Raw genomic sequence first — 26,060 nt, 5'->3', positions numbered from 1 at the left:
GGGGGGGGGCTCATTGACACTACAGTGCAGGGAGGCAGGGTGCATCCAAGTAGGGGAGAGACAGAACCAAGCCTCTGCCCTGCTGAAGACTGCCAGGGACGGGGGGCAGGGGAGATGCAGTCAGTGCCCTGGGACCGGGACGCAATCTCAAGGGTTGTCTGTCAGGAATTTGCAGCTAAACAAAGGGTGGACCCCTCCCTTGAGAGTATATGAAAGTGTATCTCGGAGGAAACTCCAGGAAGGGGGTGGGGAGGGGAGAAGTTTTTTGAAGAGGATGGGAAACTGTATAGGGAGGCCCCTGTAGGGAAAAAAACACGTCCCAGTCAACCCTGTCAGCAGTTGGTTGTACCCAGCCAACGCTGGGAGGAATTAGTGCTGGTAGCGCATGACAGTCCCTTTGCTGGTCACTTGGGGGTACAGAGGATGTATGACAGTGTTGGGTCTAAACTCTTGGTGAACTTTGGGGAGCCAAAACACACCCAGACTGACTGTCTCTGCATAATCCTTCCTGAACCCTTTTGAACAAAGCACTGACCTGCAAACTACTCATGACACCCCCTTTCCCTAGTAGCCATTAGCCTTTATCTCTATGCATTTACTTGTTAACTTGCTTTTCCTGTAAAATCTTGATTAATTATGCATGACCATTATCTTTTGTTAATCACTTTGTTTACTTCTGTGTATAAATATTGATGCTCACCCCTAATAAAGGGGCCACACTTAATCTAAAGCTTTTTAGAGCTAAGGATAGTGTGAGCCTGTTGATCAACGCATTGGTGTCTGGTCTCTGACAGAATTGTGTGCCCCATACCAACTCCGCACGAACTCGGGTGCTGGAGAGGTGAGTGAGGACTTGCTTTATTACCTAACAATTTGGGGGCTCGTCCGGGATTCCTTCTGGTGCGGTACCTCTGTCCAGTGGTCAGACCACTCATATATGAATTGGCAAGGCGCCACAGGAGATTTCTCCCAGCCAATTCAATATTGAGGGGTCGTGTATTGGACAGCAGGGTAAACGCCAGTTGGAGGGCTCCTGTCAGACACCATGGGTCAAGGGACTAGCGTGCCTCTTGAGAGTCCGTTGGGGATTGTAAATAAGTTATGGAACGAAGGGAAACTCCCAGTACAGACAGGAATGTCTAGGAAGAAGTTGTACACACTATGTGTAAGGAATTGGACTGGGTATACCGCGGTATTGGCCGACCCAGAGATGAGGTGGCCTTCGTATGGCTCTTTCGAACAGGCTGCCTTAAGAGGAGTAAAGAGCCAGATCGAAAAAGACCATCCGGGACAGTTATGTTACTGGCTTTGTTGGAACACAGCAGCAGAGCTGTGGAAATCTTTAAAAATTATGGCAGTCAGGTACTCTCCCGAGAGTGAACCCCCTCCAGGTTATTTCGATGAAGGGTGTAAACCACGGCGTGTTTTGACTCGTCAGCTGGTCCCCTCTGCACCTGCCCCTATTCCTCCGCAGGGGGACTCTCTCCATGTAACAGAGGGGAATCTGCAGAATCCCAAATTGGAATTTCTGCAGAAGGATGAGGAGGAAATGGAGGGGCAAACCTCGGGAGGAGTAGTTACTAGGCTAATGTCCAAACAGATACAGCAGGGTGCATGCCCCCCCCCCCCCGAGGATAGCCCAGAGGATGTCCCCGTCAAATCTCTTGCGAGTAATAAAAGTATAGTTAGAGAGATGCCTTTACAGCTGCACCACCAGCTCAGCCCATTCCCCAGGCCTGGATCAACTACGGGAAACAGCAGCAGCCGCAGCAAACTCAGCCTCCTCAATGAAGGTACCCCGGGGGCGAAGACAAACAATGTGATGGTCTTATTTCCTTAATGTCTTTAGCCGGCTCCTTTCTCACTTTCTCCCCTCCCAGCAAAGAGCCTCGTTTAACCCTTTCAGTCCAGGGACTGCCTGTCTCTTTCCTCATTGATACTGGGGCTACTTTCTCTCTTTTAAATCATGCCCCCTCTCCCTGGCTATCCTCTGAGGTTAAAACTGCGACTGGGGTGGAGGGCAACCCACAGTCTCTGGGACTCACTTTGCCTTTGAATGTTATTTATGCTGATAAATGTTTTCCTCACCGTTTTCTTTTTTCCCCAGCTTGTCCGATCCCTTTGATGGGCCGGGATTTACTCTGTAAGATTGAGGCTACTTTAACCTGCACTCCTGAAGGGGTAGGATTATTGATGACAGTGTTAGGAGATTCGGCCCCTACTCAGGGTAATTGGGAAACACCCCCCTCTCTCTCCCCTGACCTCACTGACTTGCCTTCAACCCTCTGGGGAATTTCTGACACTGATGTTGGCCTGCTCCTTTCGGCAGAGCCCGTAAGGATTCAGGTGAAGCCTTCCTTAACCCCCCCGTCAGTCCCTCAATACCCCCTGTCGCTGGAAGCCCGGGAGGGCATCCGCCCCATTATCGAGGGATTCATTGCACAAAAGCTAGTCCGCCCTCAGCGCACTCCCTGTAACACCCCTATACTGCCTGTCAAAAAGCCTCCTAAAAAGGACGGAGACCCTGTTCGTTGGCGCTTTGTACAGGATCTACGAGTTGTTAATCAGTATGTGGTCCCTCTTCATGCAGTAGTTCCTGACCCAGCTACTATCATCAGCCAAATCCCCTGGGATGCTGAGTGGTTCACTGTTATTGACTTAAAATCAGCTTTTTTCAGCATTCCTGTGCACCCAGACTCTCAGTATCTCTTTGGTTTCACCTGGGAGGGACAAAGTTATGTCTGGCAACGACTTCCTCAAGGCTACAGAGACAGCCCCACGATTTTCAGCCAGTGCCTCCGCCACGACTTGGAAGGTTTCACCAGTCCGCAGGGATCCACATTGGTCCTATACGTAGATGACATCCTATTAGGTAATCGCGAAGAAGCTGCCCTCCGCATCGATGGTAAGGCACTTTTATTATACCTACACACCAGAGGCCACAAGGTAGACCCTAAAAAGATTCAGTGGGTCTCACAAAAGGTCCGATATCTGGGCTTCCTGTTAACCCCAGAGGGAAGACAGATGGACCCAGCCTGCATAAAGACTATTCAAAACTGCCCTCTACCGAACACCAAGAAACAACTTCGAGGTTTCTTAGGATTAATTGGCTTCTGTCGCCCCTGGTTGCCGTCCTGCGGGGAGTTAAGCAAACCGCTCCACCGACTCACTGCTAACCTTGCTCCTGACCCTTTGCAGTGGTCCCCGGACACTATTCAAGCCTTTCAGTTACTCAAGGACAGTGTGGCCTCCTCCATGTCTCTCCGCCCCCCCAATTACAGCAAACCCTTTCACCTTTTTGTCCACGAGAGGGGCGGAATTGCTAGTGGTGTCCTTACCCAGCTGAGAGGGCCCCACCATTTCCCGCTTGCTTTTTACTCTCAGCAAATCGACCCTGTCGCTCAGGGAACCCCATCCTGCACCCGGACTCTGGCAGCAGCTGCCCTGCTGATCACAAAGGCAAAGAGCCTAACCCTGGGTCATTTTACCACGGTTTGGACCTCTCATGCCTTGTCAGCCCTTCTGCGTAGGGGCACAACCCAAGTCTTTTCGGCCCATCGTCAGCAACAGCTAGAGGCCGAACTCTTAGAAGACACTAACCTAATTTTTGAAAGGTGTGGACCCCTTAATCCAGCTACCTTGCTTCCTGACCTGCCAGTCCTCCAGGATCAGCACGACTGTGTGGAAGTAGTTTACAGCATCTTACAGATAAGAGACAACCTGTTTGACGTGCCACTGGACAACCCCGATTGCATCCTCTTCTCGGACGGAAGCTCCTTCTATGTTGATGGCAAGCGTTTCACTGGTTATGCTGTCACCTCTAAATGGGACATTCAAGAGGCCGCCTCACTGCCAGGCAACTGGGGAGCCCAAGCCGCTGAACTCTATGCCCTGGCCCGAGCTTGCCAGTTGGCCGCTGGTAAGACCGTTACCATTTTTACTGATAGCAAATATGCTTTTGGAGTTGTGCATTGTCATATCCACCTCTGGAAGTTTCGAGGTTTCCAGACAGCTGCCGGTAAACCCATTCAGCACCTCCCCCTCATCCACAAGCTTTTGGACACCCTCCAAAAACCCTCTGTCCTGGCTGTAGTTCACTGCCGGGCCCATACTAAAGATAGTAGCCCCGTTACCCGTGGAAATGCCCTGGCTGACGCCTCCGCTAAGAAGGCTGCCACCTTACCTTTAGCCATGCCCACATTGGCTATTGCAGCCTCCTCCTTTACTCCACCGCACCCCGTACCAGTACCCGCTGCTGAACTGCAATCGTGGGAGAGCCTCGGGGCCACTCTGGTCAAAGGGACCTGGCTTATGCCAGATGGCCGAGCCTGCCTCCCTCGCTCCACATACCCCGTGGCAGTTCGCTGGCACCATGATAAAGGGGGTCACTACGGCACGCACGCCCTCGTGAACACCATCGCTCGCTTTTGGTATGCTCCAGGCATTCAACCCTATTGCCTATCAATAGTGAAAGCATGCAGCACATGTCAGCGTAATGAACCTGCTCCACCTCTTAACAAAATTAAGGGTGGAAGACCTCCGCCTGCTGCTCCATTTCAACATCTTCAAATTGACTTTGCAGATATGCCAAAGGCTTTTGGGAAAAAGCACCTCCTTGTTTTGGTTTGCCCTCTGACTTCCTGGGTCGAAGCTTTTCCTACTGCTAATTGTACTGCTGCCACAGTGGCAAAGATTCTCCTTAGAGACATTGTACCCCGTTTTGGCATCCCTCTTGTGCTCGACTCAGATCGCGGACCTCACTTTACTGGTCATGTCCTTGGCCGTTTAGAACAAGGACTGGGCATTTCACACTCCTTTCATACACCCTACCACCCCCAGTCTAGCGGGAAAGTTGAGCGTATGAATAGGAAACTTAAGTTTACATTGGCTAAATACTGTCAGGAAACAGGATTAAAGTGGCCTCAGGTACTTCCCTTGGTCCTGTTTCACCTTCGTACTCGCCCAACCCGCGCATTGGGATTATCCCCCTTTGAACTGCTCTATGAACACCCCCCCTTTCAAAGGCGGGGCGCTACCACGTGCTGATGTTTCACTATTGGGAGGGGATCATTTAACCGCGTGTCAGTTTCTCTCCCTACAGGCTCGCCTCCGTACCCTTTGGAAAGCCTCGCAGTTTTCCCAGACCGTGCCGCTGGAGGAACAGATCCACCCGTTCCAACCAGGGGACTTCGTCTGGGCCAAAAAGTTCGTTCGTGACGACACCCTCCAGCCAAGGTTTACTGGACCCCACCAGGTTCTTTTAACAACCCAGACTGCAGTGTTCCTGAAAGGACGCAAATCTTGGATCCACCACTCCCACGTCAAGCCAGCCGTAGTGGACCACAGTGACGGACCAGCAGCTCTTGTCACCACTGAGGACACTGCCTTCGACCAGTGGACCAGCTTACCTCTCTCAGACATTAGACTTAAATTGACTCGAAAAAAATGAGAGGACCCTTTATTCTGACAACTGTATGTTTTTTTATGCTTTTTTAGTTTATTTTCTGCTTATGAAGAATGCTGTGTTTTTGTAAATGACACCTACTCTAACACTTTTCAACGTACCAAACACCTAAGGGAAATGGCTAAAAACTACTCCTCTGGCCAGCCACCTTATAATTGGTGGGGAGCCTTATGAAATTGGCTGCCCGGATTTGGGTGGGTTAAAAAAAAAAACTCTTGGTGGGTGTTGTTGGGGCCATAGTAGTCCTTATAATACTGTGTTGCTGTATTCAGTGTGTCCCCTCCCTCATAAACTCATGTAAGTCAGTTTATTCTTTTCCCACTTCAGCTAAAAGCCTTACTCTCTTCAAATTGGCCCAGGCTAAAATTGCCAAGCGGCCCTTGAGATCTTAAAATAGGGTGTAGCTTTTTGATTAATAGTTATCTCAAAGCTACAAATGGAGGAATGTTGGGTCTAAACTTTTGGTGAACTTTGGGGAGCCAAAACACACCCAGACTGACTGTCTCTGCATAATCCTTCCTGAACCCTTTTGAACAAAGCACTGACCTGCAAACTACTCATGACACCCCCTTTCCCTAGTAGCCATTAGCCTTTATCTCTATGCATTTACTTGTTAACTTGCTTTTCCTGTAAAATCTTGATTAATTATGCATGACCATTATCTTTTGTTAATCACTTTGTTTACTTCTGTGTATAAATATTGATGCTCACCCCTAATAAAGGGGCCACACTTAATCTAAAGCTTTTTAGAGCTAAGGATAGTGTGAGCCCGTTGATCAACGCATTGGTGTCTGGTCTCTGACAGAATTGTGTGCCCCATACCAACTCCGCACGAACTCGGGTGCTGGAGAGGTGAGTGAGGACTTGCTTTATTACCTAACAACAGGCCAAGGAGGAATTTCTACTGGCCAGGGATACAGAACGATGTGAGGGATTGTGGTAGGACTTGTGCTGTGTGTTAGGAGAGGAAGAAACCAGGGGGTCCCCAGAAGGCTCCGCTGGGTCCCCCGCCTGTCATCCAGGAGGCATCCCAAAGAGTGGCAACGGACATAGTGGGCCCTATGCCACGCCCCACACTGAGGGGGAACAAATATAACTTAGTGGTAGTAGACTTTGCCACTTGGTATCCTGAGGCAATCGCACTGTCTAAAACAGAAGCTGAAACAGTGGCAAGAGCCCTGCTCACCTGTAGCAGGGTGGTTACCCCGCTCCTGCCGTGAAGGTTATGGCTGGGAGCTACTAAGCCCCTCCTCACTCCTATGCAAAGTCCAGCTCCAAGATGGAGTTCTGGAGTCACCTGGGCAGGTCACATGTCCATGCATGACTCACAGTCTTTATAGGCAGAAGCCATTGTCCACATGGTATCTTGTATGTCTCCAGGAAGACTTCTAATGTGGATTGGAGCATTCCAAGATGCATTGTTCCCCAAGTGCTTCCTGAGCAGGTACTTAACCTTCGAATTCCTTCCTAAAGAAGCTGACCAAATGCCTCACAAAGCTTACTTAGAAATCAAGCAAATATACAGCCAATGTTCTTAACCTCAAGTACAAAATGATACATCTGTACAAATAGGATGAATAGATTCAGTAAACCATAACCTTTACAGAGATATGTTACATGGTGCAGGTAGGCTGATGATGATTGTTGTTTGTTATTTGTATTATCATAGTGCCAGGAGGTACAGGCAGATGATCGCCCTTAGAAAGGCAGCAGTTGTCACCAGGAACCGTCCCATGGCTGCCAAGATATAGCTCTGATTCAAAGTAGAGGGAGTAGGCTGGTTAATTACCAGGGCTACATGGGAGAGTAGCTGGGTAATATGGACCCCAGAGACTAGCAGCCAGGGCACGTGGGGCACTGAACAGCTGATGGGACTGCTTTGGAACTAGTGACCAGGGGTGGAGGAGCCTGTGGCTGCAGGTCCCTGCTGGGAGGCTCAGGGAGAGCCATGTCCATGGATTGCAAGGTCTCACCCTGGCGCCTCAGCATGGATTGCACCACAGCCTGTGTGCTGCGGGAGCACAGACTCCAAGGCTGGCTGGCCTTTGTGTGAAGCGGGGGCTGTTGACAGGGCCTGTGTGGGCCCGGTGCCAAACATATTTATGGGCCCTATGAAGGGGTGAATGCACCCTGCACTGGATGGGGAAGGGTTAACTCCTCACTTTGTGTAGAGGAAGCCATGCCCCCCCACGTTCCTACGGGGCATGCTCCAGATGTAGCAGCAGTATAAGAGGGAGCAGTCTGGCTCAGTTTGGGATGACTGCTGGAGAGGGAGGGTACTCCTTGCTGGCTCCTGCCCGGGAACCACTGGAGCCCTGGAGCAAGGAAGCCAGAGGCAATGAAACCCACACAAATGCCCAGTTAGCGGTGGACACCCCAGGGAGGTCCAAGCTACAGGGAGTTGCACCAGCCAAAGAACCAGAGACCCTAAAGACGCACAGATCACAAACTGGAGTGACAACGTAGGAAGTAGCCCAGGGGGACAAGCCATTGTCCCAAGGCTGGTCAGCATATTGTGGATGGATTCCCACTGACCCAGTGGTGGACTCACTTGCCACTGCAAAGGCCCTGGGCTGGGGACCCAGTGAGGCAGTAAGGGCCTGGGTCCCCCTACCTGGCTGCCACCCCCCACCAACTCCCCCCAGGTGGTGGCCCACACTCCCCTCACCAAGTGGCTGCTTGACCATACAGCCTCGTCCAGAGGATGACTTTATTGACTCTGGCCGCTAGGCCTTACAGCTGTGCTTGGAGAGGTATCTCCATTGACTTGGGCTGCTAGACCTGGCTTCCGGCGAACCCAGTGGATCATTAATGACTGTGGCTGCTAGGCCTTACTGCCCTGTACACCCAGGGTATCTCTACTGACTTTGGTCATCGGGCCTTATTGCCTTGCAAACCCCAGGGTACTCCTATGGACTCTGGCCGCTAGGCTTTGCTGCCCGGCAAAGAAGGGCTATCCTCTGGACATGGGTCATGTGATGTTATTGCCCTGTGGAGCAACATGATTCCATAGACTCTGGTCAGTGGACCTTAAAGCCCTGCAGACCAGGGCATCTCTGTGGACTCCTGCCCTTAGGTCTCAGGGCCTGGAGACCAAGGGCAGATTGAAGGATGGGGTGAACTCACCCTGTACTGGACAAGGTCTCCCCCACCCTGTCACAGCCCCCATAGAGGGAATGGAGCATGGCATGGGGATGTCAATCCCCCAGAGTGAGAGGCCAGCCAGCAGCAATGGGGCATGGCATGGCAGGGATGGCCCCACTCCCCTCAGCCCAGTGCTAGGGCACTATTTACAAATCGGCAGTTTCCAGATGCACAGTGGTCTGCCTGGCCCTGTGCTGCCAGTATGCCCCTTCCCCTTGGGGGTGGGCCCATGCCACGCCACTCAGCTCCCCTGCCCAAACCACAACCCCCCCCCAAATTCCCTATGGCCAGAGACCCTCCAGACCTCCTATGCCCAGTGCCCTCCACCAAATGCACAGCAGTCTGCACCCCACCCTTGCCCAGCACCTCCCTGCTCACAACCCCACCACAACTGCCCAGCACCCCCACAGAATCTCCACTCTGTAGTGCCCCAACACACACAGATCTTTCCTGCCATCTCACAGCCCAGAACCCTCCACCCCCCATCTCCTGGCCCTGCTGGGAGGCAACTGTGTCTGCCAGGCTGAGCCAGCAATGCAGCCAGAGCTGGCTGGGAATCACTCTGACTCCTCAGGAATGGCATGATCAGCCAGGCCAGGGCCTGCCATGACCAGGTGCTCTCAATGCACTTGCCTGGAGGGGCCAGAGAAGTCCCCCACACTGTCATCCCCCCACCCCACCTGGCTGAGACTGGTCAGGCTTCTGCATCAGTCCCAGGCAGCTTAGCTCCGAGGCTCCCGGTGGGGCCTGACAGGTGGTAGGACGTAGAGACTGCCTGGAGCTGGAGGTGCACTGGAGTCCAGCCAGGAAGGAGAGGAGAGCTGTGGGGGTGAGGTTAGGGGGCCGAAAGGAGCCCTCAGCCTGAGGAATAAGTGATGGGCTGCAGGGAGCCAGTGGGGTCTGAGAACGCAGTGCAAGCGCAGCAGGCTGGGGCCCCTTCTGAGCATGGGTGGGAGCTTTACACAACTCACCACCACAAAACACCTGTGCACTTCGATTTTTATCGGCTTCTGCACAGTCATATTCAGTGCAGTGATGGAACAAACAAGGAATCTATAAAGCATCTTCCATTTGTATTTGCTCTGTAAAAAGTGCCAGCCAATCCGCTAAGTAGGTTACAGTAACACACGTCACTCCTTTCAGCTGAGACCAGAGGTGAAAGTAAGCCGGTATGGTCCGGTACGGCATACTGGCAAGAGCCAGTATGCCGTGCCGGACTGCACTGGCTTCCACAGTGGGGATTTAAGGGGCTCTGCACTGCCCGTTACTGCAGGCAGCCCAGAGCCCTTTGAATCCCGCCCACGGCTCTGGCGGCCGGGCTGGGGCAGGATTTAAAGGGCTCAGAGCTCCCTGCAGCTGTGGGCAGCCCAGAGCCCTTTGAATCCTGCCCACGGCTCTGGCGGCTGGGCTGGGGTGGGATTTAAAGGGCTCAGAGCTCCCCGTGGCTGCGGGCAGCCCAAAGCCCTTTGAATCCCACCCACGGCTCTGGCAGCCAGGCTGGGGTGGGATTTAAAGGGCTCAGAGCTCCCCGTGGCTGCAGGCAGCCCAAAGCCCTTTGAATCCCGCCCACGGCTCTGGCAGCCAGGCTGGGGTGGGATTTAAAGGGCTCAGAGCTCCCCGTGGCTGCAGGCAGCCCAGAGCCCTTTGAATCCCGCCTGCGGCTCTGGCAGCCAGGTTGGGGTGGGATTTAAAGGGCTCAGACTCCCCGTGGCTGCAGGCAGCCCAAAGCCCTTTGAATCCCACCCACGGCTCTGGCAGCCAGGCTGGGGTGGGATTTAAAGGGCTCAGAGCTCCCCGTGGCTGCAGGCAGCCCAGAGCCCTTTGAATCCCGCCCGCGGCTCTGGCAGCCAGGCTGGGGTGGGATTTAAAGGGCTCAGAGCTCCCTGCCACTGCGGGCAACCCAAAGCCCTTTGAATCCCACCCGCGGCTCTGGCGACCGGGATTTAAAGGGCTCGGGGATCCTCATGGCTGCGGACAGCCCAGAGCCCTTTAAATCCCTGCTGTGGCTCCGGCGGCCGGGCTGCGGCTGGGATTTAAAGGGCTTGGGGCTCTCTGCAGCAGCAGGAGCTCTGGGCCCTTTAAATCCCAGCCGCAGCCTGGCAAAGCTTGGGGTTCCCCGTGGTGACCGGAGCTCTGGGCTCTTTAATTTGCCCCTGAGCCCCAGGGGGCTCCCAGCCACCTCTTCAGCTGGGAGCCCCCGGTTGATCTAAAGGCCTTGGGGCTCCCAGCCACAGCCAGTGCCCCAGGGCTTTTAAATCTTGAGAGGTCTCATCAATTCTGCTTGAGGCCACACCTCTTCCAGATGAGGCCACGCCCCCCGCAGGACTCCTGCAGTACCGGTAAGTCCTGTAAGTTACTTTCACCCCTGGGTGAGACTAACAGGTAACACAGGGGATGCTACACTCCCTGCTACAGTAACATTTATTAGCGTAACAAGAATTGCCACCAGCACAGACACTTAGACTTTACTTTAAAAAAATGTATAAAAAGTAAGAAAAAGCATAGTACAGTCGTTCCTTGTCCTTTACAAACCAGTGTTCGCACAGACTGTAGTAGCATGTCTGAAAGAGCACAAAGAGGCCATTTCCATTTTGTGCAGATCCTACAGAAGTGACTCACAAAAGTGAGGACATGTATCTTACACCTGAGTCAAAGACACATGATTGTTCAGAGCATGGGGGTGGAGGCTAGACAAACACATCCCTGGATGACAGAAACACTCCTGCTCTCTGCGACAGGCTCACGGAGAGCATAATTCAACGAAGGGACACATACCAAAACTAAGGATACAATAAAACTGAGCTCAAGAGGCACCGAGCACCAGCATCTCGTCTGAGGCTAGTGTCACACTCCGGATCGGGTGCATAAGACACACCGTCTGATCCTGCCAGCTCACTCAAAGTGCACATCTTTACCGGATGCTGGTGCAGGCAGAGCTAAAGCAATGGGAAAGGGCTGAATTTCAGCAAAACAACATTGTGGGGTAATGCATGAAGGAGATGGGGAGCTCACTGAGCTAAAACACGGGGTGGGGGGGTGGGGAGCCATGGAAAAGGAAGGAATTAGTGCCCAGCACAATGCTGCTGCCAAGGCCTCACATACAATGGCACAGGAACACTTGGAGTAGTGGGGTGCTGAAAGCCCAGCCCCCTTACCCATCTGCTCCTGAGCTGGCAGCTCAGACCCAGGAGGAGAGGTGTAGGGGAGCAGCAGTGGAGCACCCCCTGCGCTCCTAGTTTCCGCACCTATGCTCACACAGTAGGAGTCAGAGGAAGACGGAGAGAAAAAGGGTGGGAGTGTCAGGGAAGGGGGATTATGGAACGAGGAGCAGCAACATGGTGGGTGAAAAGGCAAGGGGCAGACTAAGGAGAAGGGGGTTGGAGAAAAACAGAGTTCTCACTCTCAGGTTGGGTGCAGCAAGTCAGATTTTCTTCAGCAATTGCATGGAGGGAGAGAGCAAAACAGGTCTCTTTCAAGGTAAAAAATTATAGCAAGCATTTATACCTTTTGTTACATACAATAATGGGCAACAGCTGCATTTTTGTTTATACATATGTCATCCCGATAACTTATTTTCCTCCACAATTTAGACTATAGTCTACATGCCATACTTATCTACCCCAAGGTCACAACAACTTCTCATACAGTTCTTTTCCACATGCCTCACAGAATCCTCGCTTCTACAAATCTCGCATTATTACGGTTACAGCTAGCCTGACTCTTGCTTACATAAGGGGACTGTTTGAATCTAAAATCCCCTTCAAACCCCTGTCAGTTCTTTCTCTACTTCCACAAGGGATTATGTCAGGGGGGTTCTCTGGCCTGCTCTATGCAGGTCAGAGCCGATGATCAGAGTGGTCTAAGGCCATTCAGTGAATCAGTGACAGCAGGGAACAGGCAACTCACTCATCAAGGACCCACTTTGGCAAAGTGCTGAGACCCCTCAAGAGCCCCTTGCAAGCAGGGCTGTCCCTAGCCATTTGGGTCTAGTAGGCAGGAGCTGTGGGGGGGGCACTTTTGCGGGCCCCACAGGCCCAGAGTAGTCCCGTGGATTAGTGGTGGGCTAGGAGGAGCCCGCTCCGCTTCCCTCGTCCCAACCGCAGCCATGTTGGTGGGGTGAAGGAGGCTTGGGGGAAGGGATTCCCCTCCACTCACCGGCGGCTGCAGGAAGCAGAGCAGCCCAGCCCGCCCTACTCTGCCAGCTCCCAGCCACGGTGCTCCGCTTCCCGCTACCAGTGAGAGCTGGGGGTGGGCCTTTCCCCACTCCAGCAACATGGCTGGGGCTGGGGCAAGGGAAGTGGAACCGGCTGGGGCCTCATCGCTCCACTTCCCTGGACTTTAAACCCTGGTCAGCTTCCAGCCCAGCAACAACAGGGCCTGAAATGGGTCATGTGTCCTGTGCAGAGTCAGGATGAGCTCTACCTTGACACCTGGTGGTGAATTGTGGCGAGTGTGGGAAAGAACTTCAGGAGCTGATCCTGTTTGTGTAGGCACAACCACTCCACCTGGCATCAGCCCACGGCAGCCCAAAATGGTCATTTTGGCAGCTGTGGGATCACCAGTTTCTCTGTTACTGGGGCAGGAGGAATAAAGTGTTGTTACCCTGATTATGTGAATCAAGGACAATGAAACTGTTTTATGACAGAGGGTCTCACCATCAACTAAGCAGCACTCGCTAGACAAGGAACATGGGTTCCAAAACCTAGTGAACTGAGAGAGGCTGGGAGTAGGTATTTGTACTTGGTTGTGTAGGCCTAAAACACCAATTGCACCTACTCTTCTCTCCACTGTTGAATGTCACAGCTAATTTTGATTCCCTTAGGAATGTAGTTACAGGCTGCTGAGCTGAATTCACTTTGGGCCAATGGTGCACCAGCACTGGGGCTCCCCTACTACAAGCTGAAATCACTGAGTGCTGTGTTAACTAGTGGGGGAGCCTGAAGCTATATTGTTAAGCAGCTAGTGGAGTGGAGCAGTTTGCAGGGACAGCTGGAGTGGCTTACGGGATGGCTGGTGGAGTGGAGTGGCTGGCAGAGCAGAGTGGTTTGTGGGACAGTTGGAGCAGCCCACAGAACAGCGAGTGGAGCGGAGCTGAGCAGTTTGCAGGGACGGTTGGAGAAGTGGAGCAGCTGGTGGAGCGGAGCAGTTTGTGGTGACAGCGGAAGCAGAACCCCACAGAGAGGTGGGGCAGTCAGCCTCGGACCATGTAAGGTATCCCTTAACACCCCACGCGCACACAGCCCTTTCCACCCAGGCTGGGGGGCGGGGGAGTAAAACTCTGCAGATACATTTTTGAACTCTGGGGCTGCACTGACCTGGGACAGAGACTTTTGGGTTATGGGACTTTGAGTGATTTTTGGGTTGCTGGACTCAAGAACCAAAGGGAAAGGACACGGCCCAAGTTGCTGGGGTGGGTCTTTGATCATGGTTTGGTCTAGGGACCCTAGTTGTGTTATTTTCCCAATTTAATGCTGAGGTAATCATGTCATTACACATTTTCTGCTACACCGAGACTCTGTGCTTGCGAGAGGGGAAGTATTGCCTCTTCGAGGTGCCCAGAGATGTGTGTAAGATTTTCTCAGGTCGCTGGGTCGGGGCTCGAGCTGGTTTTGCGTTACGTTTTTGGGGGGGGACCCCTATGTACTGAACCTGGCCCTTGCTGCTATCAAATCGGCCTGGCAGAAGGGTTACACTAGTATTAATCCAAATCCCTACAAGAGAAAAGGGGAAAGGACAGATCACTGAGAACACACATGAAACAACATTACACAAAAAGACAACCCAGCAGCCATTTTAACTGATGGGCATTTAGATAATTTTAAAAAAATTGGTTGGCACAGGTATAATCGTGCGAAAAAAGTGTCCAGAGTCCAAGCCATTGCTACAGGTGCTACCCTACTATATAGTCTCAGCAGTCTAGGCAGATGGGTCCCAGGTGACACGCTCTGCAGTGGGCATCGCCCTACACCTAGCCACAACCACCATGTTAGATCACATCTGGGTGTCACCATTAGGTTCAGTAGAGGGGACTCCTAGCATCCCCTGTATTTAGGTTGCCCTACACTCTCCATTGGCAGAAGTTCTTGCGACCTTCCTTTGAGCAGCTCTCACACCTCAGCCTCTGAGATGAGGCACAGGTTTGGTCTTGGAGGTCAAGATGTACCTTTTGCTGGCTGCATGTAACCATGATTAGGTCTGGCCCAGTTAGAAGGGGCTGACAATCACCATTTCCCAGCTGTGTTTTCACAGAGCACAGCTCACCTTGGAAGCATGCCCTGCAGATCCTAAAGGATTACACATGCAGGATTACCCTGCCCCAGTGCCTTATTGCAGCACCCCCCAGAGAGCTGGGTCTCTGGGCAAGACATGGACACAGTGAATTCAGGGGACATGGAGCAGCAGAAAAGGGGACATCTGTGGGGAACACTACAGATAGGGGAGCCAAGGGCACAAAGAACATTGGGAAGCTCAGAGGGTGACAGAACTCTTGGGGACGGGACAGAGAGAAGCAAACTATCCTTTGGGGAACAAAATGGGGGTGACAGCTGGGGGGGGCAGAGTTTGCTCTGTGTTCCCTTCTAATGCCACAGAAGGGAACAGCCTTCTCCAGCATCCAGACTCTGCAATTAGCCTTTAGCTCAAGGGGTATCATTTTCCAATGTGGACCTATGAATGTGTTATTAGCCATAGTCACATATGTAGCAGGGAGCTCTGTCAGACGAACCATAAGGGAACAGCAGCAGCAAGGGCACAGCTAATGCTTGTGAACTGGGAGGGTTTCACCTGGTGCCATGAAGAGGTGGATGAGGCTTTTTTTAAACAACAAAATCATCCAAAGCCCAAGATTTGGTGGTGATGGGGGACTTCAATTATCCAGATATATGTTGGGAAAATAACACCGCGGGGCACAGACTGTCTAATAAGTTCTTGGACTGCATTGCAGACAACTTTTTATTTCAGAAGGTTGAAAAAGCCACTAGGAGGGAAGCTGTTCTAGACTTGATTTTAACAAATAGGGAGGAACTCGCTGAGAATTTGAAAGTAGAAGGAAGCTTGGGTGAAAGTGATCATGAAATCATAGAGTTTGCAATTCTAAGGAAGGGTAGAATGGAGTACAGCAAAATAGAGACAATGGATTTCAGGAAGGCGGATTTTGGTAAGCTCAGAGAGCTGATAGATAAGGTCCTGTGGGAATCAAGACTGAGGGGAAAAACAACTGAGGAGAGTTAGCAGTTTTTCAAAGGGACACTATTAAGGGCCCAAAAGCAAGCTATTCCGCTGGGTAGGAAAGAGAGAAAACGTGGCAAAAGACCAGCTTGGCTTAACCACGAGATCTTTCATGACCTACAAAATAAAAAGGAGTCATATAAAAAATGGAAACTAGAACAGATTACAAAGGATGAATATAGGCAAACAACACAGGAAAGCAAGGGCAAGATTAGAAAGGCCAAGGCACAAAATGAGCTCAAACTAGCTACGGGAATAAAGGGAAACAGGAAGTCTTTTTATCAATACATTAGAAGCAAGAGGAAGACCAAGGACAGGGTAGGCCCACTGCTCAATGAGGAGGGAGAAACAGTAACAGGAAACTTGGAAATGGCAGAGATGCTTAATGACGTCTTTGTTTCAGTCTTCACCAAGAAGTCTGAAGGAATGTCTAACATAGTGAATGCTAATGGGAAGGAGGTAGGTTTAGAAGATCAAATAAAAAAAGAACAAGTTAAAAATCACTTAGAAAAGTTAGATGCCTGCAAGTCACCAGAGCCTGATTAAATGCATCTTAGAATACTCAAGGAGCTAATAGAGGAGGTATCTGAGCCTCTAGCTATTATCTTTGGAAAATCATGGGAGACGGGAGAGATTCCAGAAGACTGGAAAAGGGTAAATATAGGGCCCATCTATAAAAAGGAAAATAAAAACAACCCAGGAAACTACAGACTAGTTAGTTTAATTCCTGTGCCAAGGAAGATAATGGAGCAAGTAATTAAGGAAATCCTCTGCAAACACTTGGAAGGTGGCAAGGTCATAGGGAATAGCCAGCATGGATTTGTAAAGAACAAATCATGTCAAACCAATCTGATAGCTTTCTTTGATAGGATAACGAGTCTTATGGATAAGGGAGAAGTGGTGGATGTGGTATACCTAGACTTTAGTAAGGCATTTGATATGGTCTCATTTAATATTCTTATCAATAAACTAGGCAAATACAACTTAGATGGGGCTACTATAAGGTGGGTACATAACTGGCTGGATAACCATACTCAGAGTAGTTATTAATGGTTCCCAATCCTGCTGGAAAGGTATAACAAGTGGGGTTCCACTGGGATCTGTTTTGGGACCAGCTCTGTTCAATAGCTTCATCAACGACTTACATATTGGCATAGAGAGTACGCTTATTAAGTTTGCAGATAATACCAAACTGGGAGGGATTGCAACTGCTTTGGAGGACAGGGTCATAATTCAAAATGATCTGGACAAATTGGAGAAATGGTCTGAGGTAAACAGGATGAAGTTTAACAAAGACAAATGCAAAGTGCTCCACTTAGGAAGGAACAATCAGTTTCACACATACAGAATGGGAAGAGACTGTCTAGGAAGGAGTACGGCAGGAAGGGATATGGGGTTATAGTGGACCACAAGCTAAATATGAGTCAACAGTGCGATGCTGTTGCAAAAAAAGCAAATGTGATTCTGGGATGCATTAACAGGTGTGTTGTGAGCAGGACACAAGAAGTCATTCTTCCGCTCTACTCTGCGCTGGTTAGGCCTCAACTGGAGTATTGTGTCCAGTTCTGGGCACCGTATTTCAATAAAGATGTGGAGAAACTGGAGAGGGTCCAGAGAAGAGCAACAAGAATGATTAAAGGTCTTGAGAACATGACCTATGAAGGAAGGCTGAAAGAATTGGGTTTGTTTAGTTTGGAAAAGAGAAGACTGAGAGGAGACATGATAGCAGTTTTCAGGTATCTAAAAGGGTGTCATCAGGAACAGCGAGAAAACTTGTTCACCTTAGCCTGTAATGACAGAAGAAGAAGCAATGGGCTTAAACTGCAGCAAGGGAGGTTTAGATTGGACATTAGGAAAAAATTCCTAACTGTCAGGGTAGTTAAACACTGGAATAAATTGCCTAGGGAAGTTGTGGAATCTCCATCTCTGGAGATATTTAAGAGTAGGTTAGATAAATGTCTATCAGGGATGGTCTAGACAGTATTTGGTCCTGCCTGAGGGCAGGGGACTGGACTCGATGACCTCTCGAGGTCCCTTCCAGTCCTAGAATCTATGAATCTATGATGAAGAAAACCCTCCAGTCACAGGTCACATGTGCTGAGGGGATCTCCCAGGACACCCAGGAAGCCAAAGAGGCAAGTCCTTGGGGACCAATAAGGCAGCAACTCAAAATGCCATTAATTATTTAGTCAGATGGGAATATTCCATGTATTTCAGGGATTACAGTGCAGATTAGCACCACCTATTTAATCTAGTTCTACCTGCCGCAGAGAGAGCCACCAGATAGGTTGGGAGCCCATAGCCCAGCGTCCCTTCCCTCCCAAAGACTCCATCTCTGGAAATGGAGATCTACAGAACCTCGCCTTTGGCCAAGGCGTGTACAGCCATATTCAGGAGGCAGCGGGAAAGACGGCACCAGCCCAGGGCCAGCTGCCTGCCAGGCTGCACCCCCAACGCAACTCAGAGAACCCTAAGGCGGTGCCAAATTAGCCTACCAGCCAATTCTCCCTTGGCCTGTCCAAGGGAGAATACCCTGGCCATGGACCCCCTGGCGACACCCCTATGCCACAAACAGGGAGGGGCACAGCTACCAAGTTTTGTGCAGCTACATGTGTGAAATGTCTCACCAGTGAGAATCACCAATCTTCCCCTTCCGAGCAGTGGGAAGAACATGAGGGGAGGAGGAGGGGCTGAGGCAATACAGGGGGTGTCCAAGGGCAGACTACAGGAGTGGTAACGGGCTCACTTGCAGCAGAGAAGGACAAGTGAGCCTTAGACGGCCTGTAGGGCTGTTAGGGGTGGGGCTCTCCATCCTTCTTCCCATTACCCTGCATCTTCCATTCCTCCAGCTTCCCCATATCCCACCAAAGCCCAGCCACATTCCCCTCTGCTCCAAACTACCTGCTGAAAAGTGAGTGGGGCAAAGATCTGCTTCTATCTCCAGCAAGCTGGAGGCAGGCTGGGTGTCAGCCCAGGGAGCATGCAAGAGACTCCCTGCTTTAGTGCTGGTGTCTGACACCACAGCTGCCGCAGGGTGATAAATGCAAGAAGAGTCTTGCTGAGTTTCTGCAGCCCTGCTGGAAGCCTGAGACTCCATCAGGGCTGCAGGCAGGCATAAGGCAGAGGGCAAATGCATAAGCGTCAGGCCCAGTGGGTGACACTGGACAGCACAGTGAAGGGGTGACATAGCAGTTGCTATCGGAGCTCTGTGCCACCACAGCGTCCCCACTGCACTGGGGTGACCCTTCCACCGGCAAGCACCCCGGCAGCATAGCACAAAGCATCCACATCACGTGATCTGGGCAGTAGCTCCTAGTGCCCGGTAAGCAAGCACCAATCAAGGATATTAACCAACACAGACAGCATTTTCCAGGCTGCCAGCCAAACACTGGCTAGCCCCTGCAAACCCCACAGGGGGAGCCCGATCTGTACGTACATGGAACTCTCTCAATAGCCTTTCTTGGTGGAGAAGCACCCTGTAGTATACTAAGCATCCTCCTCAGCCTCTGGCACACAGAGGAGAGGAAACCTCTCTTGCCTACTTCTGCTCTCAGGGAATCTGAGTCAGTCAGCAGTAACCCCACAGCAGTCCCTGGATCTGGCATTGTGAGCTCCGAGCCTATTGGATCAGGAAGTGGTGGACAGACCTTCCCATAGCACTGTGAACCTCAGAGCCAAACACACCCATGGAAAGGAAGGCATCTGAGAACTGGTTACTGACTCACTGGACCACTTTCTGCACTGAAAAGCTGGCTACCACCCTAGGTACCACACCAGGGCAAAAGGGGCAGGCTGAGCCCAGGCAAACCCGTTAAAAACACCAGCCATCCCATCTGTAGAATCAGCTTTAGCTGGAAGTGAAAACTCTCCCTAACCCCTCTTCCGGGGTTCTTCCTGCGTCACCTCTCCCTGAATTCTTCTGCCACAGCTTCTGCTCAACAGGCTGGCAATGTGCCAAGAACATGTGATTATTTCTTCAACTCCATTAGTCTTTTTTATCAGCTTGCTTCTGCCTTGGATTGTGGAGAAATAGCGACCTTCACAGCTGCTGCCAAAGCTTTTGGTGACAGGCTAAGAGCATGAATTCTCCCCCCCTTCCAGCAGGGTGCATGTACACCAGCCCTGGTTGTAGAACAAGCATTCGTTTTGGGGCACAGCGTTTGACTTCATTAACAGCACACCGAACCTGAGCAATGAGAACTGGGCTGAGCTTCTCTAGCCGACACCTGAGCATGTTAATTCAGTTAGCCTGTTACTGGTATGTTCTGAAACAAGCCATTCATTCCACATGCTGACATCTGAAAGGTGGTTTTCAGATCTGTAGCAAGTTTGCTGCTTCACAGCACAGTATTCAGCTTCTACCCTGATAACAGGATGGACCCTTTGTTCCTCAGTCTGCTACTGCACACAGCATCAATAACCCAGGCTTCTCAGTAAGCCAGACTCTGCCCTGGTGGCGTGACCTTGGGGGTAACAAATGGGATGCCGACGTAACACTGATAAGGCAAGAGGGACAACGATCCATGATTTTTCCTTACCTCTGCTGACAAGCATCCAGGCCTTCTTTTATAGGCTCTTTGTAACAAGAAAAGCAACAAAACCTGCAGCATAGCAAGGAACAGATGTTTGCACGACAGGATGGAGGCTACCCCATTGTGGTCAGCAGGATATTCCCAGAAATACACTTCCCTGTAGGCCGGCAGCCTGTTTCACTAGAGTCTCTGCTTGTGTCTCTTTTTCTCATCTAACTGTTAGATCTATAACTAGTTTGCTTTTGATTTTGTGTGTCAAATGTGCAAGGCTTATTTTAAGTTAAAATTTGGCCTAAATGCATCTATGACTTGGCTTTAAAAATGGATGCAGCTAGTTTCCATAATCTCAGAAACAGGAACCTGATGATGACCCTGCTGGCTCTGCACTGTTGCTGATTTGGGGCTAGGGATATTACAGGTGCCTGGCCATTAAACCTAGTCAGCTGGGAAATGAGTACTAACGACCGAGAGACTTCTTAACCAGAGAGGCAATTCCTGCTTTGGATTTTGACCATGATGGTTTGGGGCAGAGAGGGTCACTACAAATCAGAATGTTGCCACCTCCTGGAGCTCCAGCCCTTTAATGCTGTTTATCCTGAGTAAGTGAATTCCCGAGTTGAAGCTGGCACAGAGAAGTGTGGAGCTGTCACAGACAGCCAGGGAAGCAAGGGGTCCGGATCCATCAAGGCACAAGGTGACCAGGCAGGCTGTGGAGAGAACAGGGAAACGTCAGTCAGTCAGATGTGTTTTGTTGTAATTCAGAAGTATATTGAAACAACAAACAACTCACCTACAGAAAACAGAGGCTTTTTAAAGGGGGGTGTGTGCAGTTATAGGGCCCTTCTACAGACACACAGGAATGACATTGAAAGGAACCCATGGTCCAGCATATGAAATCTGGCCCCACTTTGTCTCCAAGGTCAGGCACTTCTCTCATCTGACATTACCACCACAGCACCCTGCTGTAGGAGCCTTCCTAGGGCTCCCACTGGCCACAGCCCCTCTGCAAGCCAGGTGTTAGCAGCTGGTATTTCTAGGATTAAAAAAGGGACATGATCAAGGTTCCCTTTTGCCCCTCTCTCAACCCAAAGAAGTGAGAGCTTCTACTGCTCAACAGTCCCATGACAGATACACGAAAACTAGCACAAAACCAGGCCCCAACTGAGTCATGCCATCTCTTTGCTCTTCTGCTCCCCCCGCAGTGGTGGACAGGAACAGAGGTTAAGGGGAGATGACACAGCAAACAGGTGCCACGTGTATCCGGAGTTTAGCGACAGCAGGTCACCCAGATTGCGAGCTGGGATTCCAGACTGTTGCAGTGTTTGTTTTACAGGGGCTGCTCTCAGGATCAGCTCCTCCTGTGCCTCCGATTGGCTGTCTCAGAGTGCTGATCCGAAGCCCATTCAGGTGCCAACACAGCCTTAAGAAACTCCTGCAAGCAGGGACGGCTTTAGGTATTTTGCCGCCCCAAGCACAGCAGGCAGCCTGCCTTTGGTGGCTTGCCTGCGGGAGGTCCCCGGTCCCGCGAATTCGGCAGCACACCTGCGGGAGGTCCGCCGAAGCTGCAGGACCAGCGGACCCTCTGCAGGCATGCCGCCAAAGGCAACCTGCCTGCCGCCCTCGCGGCGACCGGCAGAACGCCCCCCATGGCTTGCCACCCCAGGCACGCGCTTGGCGTGCTGGTTCCTGGAGCCGCCCCTGCCTGCAAGCCTGGGACAATGGAGGAGTCAGTCCTAATACGCACTGACTGTGACAGCAATGGGGTTGGCAGAGTTTGAGACACATTCTCAGGTACCCATTACACAAGGGGCTGTTAGGAACTGTACATCCTCTCATAATAGCTGGTATGTTACAATAGCCTGTGGAAGGATCTATGCTTGAGGGTTAATTGTATTGCTTAGGCACTATAATTTAGCAGATTTCCAGCTCAGGACGTTCCTATCACACAAAACATGCTGTTCTCACAGTGATTTGTCTGCAGGATCCTGTTTCACCAATATATTAATTCCTTTGGCCTAATTGTTGCTGGATTTATTGTTCTCAGTCATGGGGATGGGGGTGGGGGTAGGATCACGTTCAGAAAGAAACCTCAGAACTTTAGAGCCTTACTGCTTTGCAGAAGGTGCAACTGAGACCTGTAACACATTAGTCTCAGTGCAGAAAACACAGTCAGCCCTCATATTAATTCAGCACCTCCTGATGATTTTGATCACCACTAATGAACATTAAAACAAGCCTCTCTTCCAATGCCAATAAAATTCTTCATTACTGCACTTCTGGAGATAACCCTAATTAATGCCACACAGATTCATTGCCCTCCCCCTGCTTATTTCTTTATTACATTTTTTTGGCAATATACATTTGATCACCAAATTGGGGATTGAGAAGGAATTTTCCCCAGGTCAGACTGACAGGACCTTGGGGGTTTTCACCCTCTTTGCAGCATAGGGTGCAGATCACTAGCTAGGATCATCTGGGTAATATCTCACTCATTCAATTCCCTGTCATTGAAGGATCCTTGGGCATTGGCACATCTTGGTCACCCACCAGCCGCCCTGGTTCTCTGCCTATGGTACACAACAGTTCATTCTCCTGAGGGCTGCAATACTTTGGTCTGATTCTGGTTGTGGGGACTGGTGTGCAGGGCTGTTAGATTGACTTAGACTTGAACTTATTTCCAACACGAAGGAGGTTTCAGCACAATATATATTTTAAATGGAGAGTAGAACATCAGACATTTGCACCTCTATCTGGAGACAGCCTAATGTTGTGTCTTCTAGGATATTTGTAGTAGCTCCTCCCATCCCAGTGGCACCAGCAGTGACTTTCACAGAGTATTTACGAAACAGACAAACAGAATCAAATTCACTCAGTGTTGTCCTGTATTTGTACAGCCCCTGGGTGCTTGGGGTCCTGGCCCAAGACTGGGGTCCTAGGCACTATCGTAACACAAATTAATAATACATGATTTTGCACTCAGAGTCTTAGTTTAGCTACTATTAAAACAAGTGCAGATATCAACTGCTGGTTAAGACTGAGGCTAACATACCAATCATGCCATTCAGCACACTGCAACCAAGCAGGAGGATTAAGGCAGTTTATTGTGGGATCCAGCCTGAGCTCAGGTTCCTTCACTGCCAGGGCTGGAGAGTGGTCTCTACAACCAGCAGACTGTGGGATGAGATCTGGGGAACTACAGGCCTCACCTCAGTCCCTGGAAAAATCATGGAATCAATTCTGAAGCTAATGGCATTTTGGGCTGTATAAGTAGGGGCACTGCCAGCAGATTGAGGGACGTGATCATTCCCCTCTATTTGACATTGGTGAGGCCTCATCTGGTGTACTGTGTCCAGTTTTGGGCCCCACGCTACAAGAAGGATGTGGAGAAATTGGAAAGAGTCCAGTGGAGGGCAACAAAAATGCTTAGGGGGCTGGAGCACATGACTTATGAGGAGAGGCTGAGGGAACTGGGATTGTTTAATCTGCAGAAGAGAAGAATGAGGGGGGATTTAATAGCTGCTTTCAACTACCTGAAAGGGGGTTCCAAAGAGGATGGATCTAGACTGTTCCCAGTGGTAGCTGATGACAGAACAAGGAGTAATGGTCTCAAGTTGCCGTGGGGAAGGTTTATGTTGGATATTAGGAAAAACTTTTTCACTAGGAGGGCGGTGAAGCCTGGAATGGGCTACCTAGGGAGGTGGTGGAATCTCCTTCCTTAGAGGTTTTTAAGGTCAGGCTTGACAAAGCTGATGAGGCTCAACAAGGGGCTGGCTGGGATGATTTAGTTGGGAATTGGTCCTGCTTTGAGCAGGGGTTTGGACTAGATGACCTCCTGAGGTCTCTTCCAACCTTGATATTCTATGATTCAATGATTCTATGGGTGTGTGCAGGAAGCTGAACTATCTGTGGGTAGAGGGAGAGTCTATGCTGTTTTCCAGTAGCTCTCTCCTCTCTGTATTCTAAACTGGATGGTAGATAAGCAACAACTAACACAAGCTTCCCAGTATAATAGTGCTTAGAAGGTATTTTCTCTTTGTTCTCAGACCATAGTAAGGCCAAACCTCATCACATGCCTTAATCACTGTAATTCCCAGTCACAAAAGTGAGTATGAACATTCAGGGCTGGCTCTAGGTTTTTTGCCGCCCCAAGCAAAAAAATTTTTGGCTACTCTCTACCCCAGCCCTGGGCTCCCCCCACACCCTCCTGCTGTCCCAGCCCTGGGCTCTCTGCCCAGTTTTGCCCCCCCCCACCCGCAGCCCCCTGCCACCCCAGCCCTATCCTATGACTGTCCTACATAAATGAGGAAAAGTTGAGGTGCTTTTATTATTCTTTTGTTCCACTCTTTGTTTCTATGGGGAATTTGCCAATGCAATATCACTGTCTTCCTTTTAAACAAATAAAAACTAAAAAAAAAAAAGGGGGGGCAATGGCTGTTGAAAATAGCCGTTCCAGTCCTAATAACCCCTGGGAAGCATTTCTTGCTCAATTTTATCCTACTTTTTCTACAGCAAGTTACAGTGGATCAGTATATTTGATTTGGGAGAAATGAAGTAACAGCTGCCCAAACTGAGCTTGAGCACTCCTGAATTTTGAGGGTTTTCAAATCTGGAAGGCAAATGCTAGATTCCCTTTCTGAATACTAGCTGAATCTGGAAAGGAAAAGACAATTTCTGCTTCCATGGCTCAGAAGTGGAAATCCTCCTGCGTGCCTGGTACTGTATCTAAAGCTGCCCAGGTCCAGTAGAGCCTCCCCCCTTACTTTTCATTTTAAATTCTAGTGGGATCCATGTATCTCCCTTGCCAGGCTTCAGATAGAGAGGGACTCTGTCCATTTAGTCCACCCAATTCTTACTTTGGGGGCTGCAAGGTGAGGTCACACCAGTGTCCCTAATCCAGTCTGGGGATGTCTTCTGAAGGGGATATCTGGGCCAAAGTCTTTTACTCCTTGGGCATACTTGTTCCCCATTCTAGGGTTACCTACCATATGTCCATATTTTCACGGACATGTCCGGCTTTTTGGGTTTTAAATAGCCGTCCGGGAGGAATTTGTAAAACTCTCAAAAAGTCCAGGATTTCCCTTCCAATCCAGAGCGTGGCGCGGCTGACAGGGCGGCCCGGCCAGATCCCCTCCTCTACTCCCACCCTCCCCTGCAGCCTCAGCATGCTACGCTGGCAGCACTCTGGGGGGATGAGGCTGCGCCTCTGCGGGGGAGCACAGCAGCGTGTCTGGCTCTGCGCGGAGCCACACTGCTCTGAGCAGTACGGTAAGGGGGTCTGGGTGGTTTGGAGAAGGGGCACGGGATCCCGGGAGGCGGTCAAGGGACAGGGAGCAGGGGGGGTTGGATGGGTCAAGGGGGGACCTAACAGGGGGTGGGGGTGTGAAGAGGGGTCGGGGCAGTCAGGGGACAAGGTGCGGGGGGGGGGGTTGGATGGGGCAGAGATTCAGGGGGACAGTCAGGGGCAGGGAGTGGGGGGAGGTTAGATGGATCAGGGGTTCTGGGGAAGGGGCAATCAGGGGACAGGCAATGGTTGGACAGGCGTGGGAGTTCCAGTGGTCTGTCAGGAGCGGGGGTGTGGATAGGGGTCAGGGAAGTCAGGGGACAGATAGGGGGTGGAGTTCTAGGGGGGCAGTTAGGATGGGGGGGTCTCAGGAGGGGGCAGTCAGGGACAAGGAGAAGGGAGGCTTAGATAG

General features: G+C 50.9%; 1 protein-coding gene across 2 annotated transcripts in view; it reads right to left on the bottom strand.

Annotated features, from left to right (window-relative positions):
* Positions 1–20,459: 20,459 nt before the first annotated feature.
* Positions 20,460–26,060, bottom strand: part of WDR31 (WD repeat domain 31) — a 39,979-nt gene continuing 34,378 nt past the window's right edge. For both annotated transcript variants that reach the window (XM_050926555.1, XM_050926556.1), the window contains exon 10: positions 20,460–21,074. In XM_050926555.1, the coding sequence (XP_050782512.1) occupies positions 20,914–21,074 (161 nt within the window). In that variant the 3' untranslated portion in view covers positions 20,460–20,913. The remainder of the gene's footprint in view (positions 21,075–26,060) is intronic.

Source organism: Gopherus flavomarginatus, chromosome 17 (genome assembly GCF_025201925.1).
Source record: "Gopherus flavomarginatus isolate rGopFla2 chromosome 17, rGopFla2.mat.asm, whole genome shotgun sequence".
NCBI classification, from domain to species: Eukaryota; Metazoa; Chordata; order Testudines; family Testudinidae; genus Gopherus; species Gopherus flavomarginatus.
The sequence above is the reverse complement of the archived record's forward strand: the minus strand, read 5'-3'. Positions and strand labels throughout refer to the sequence as shown.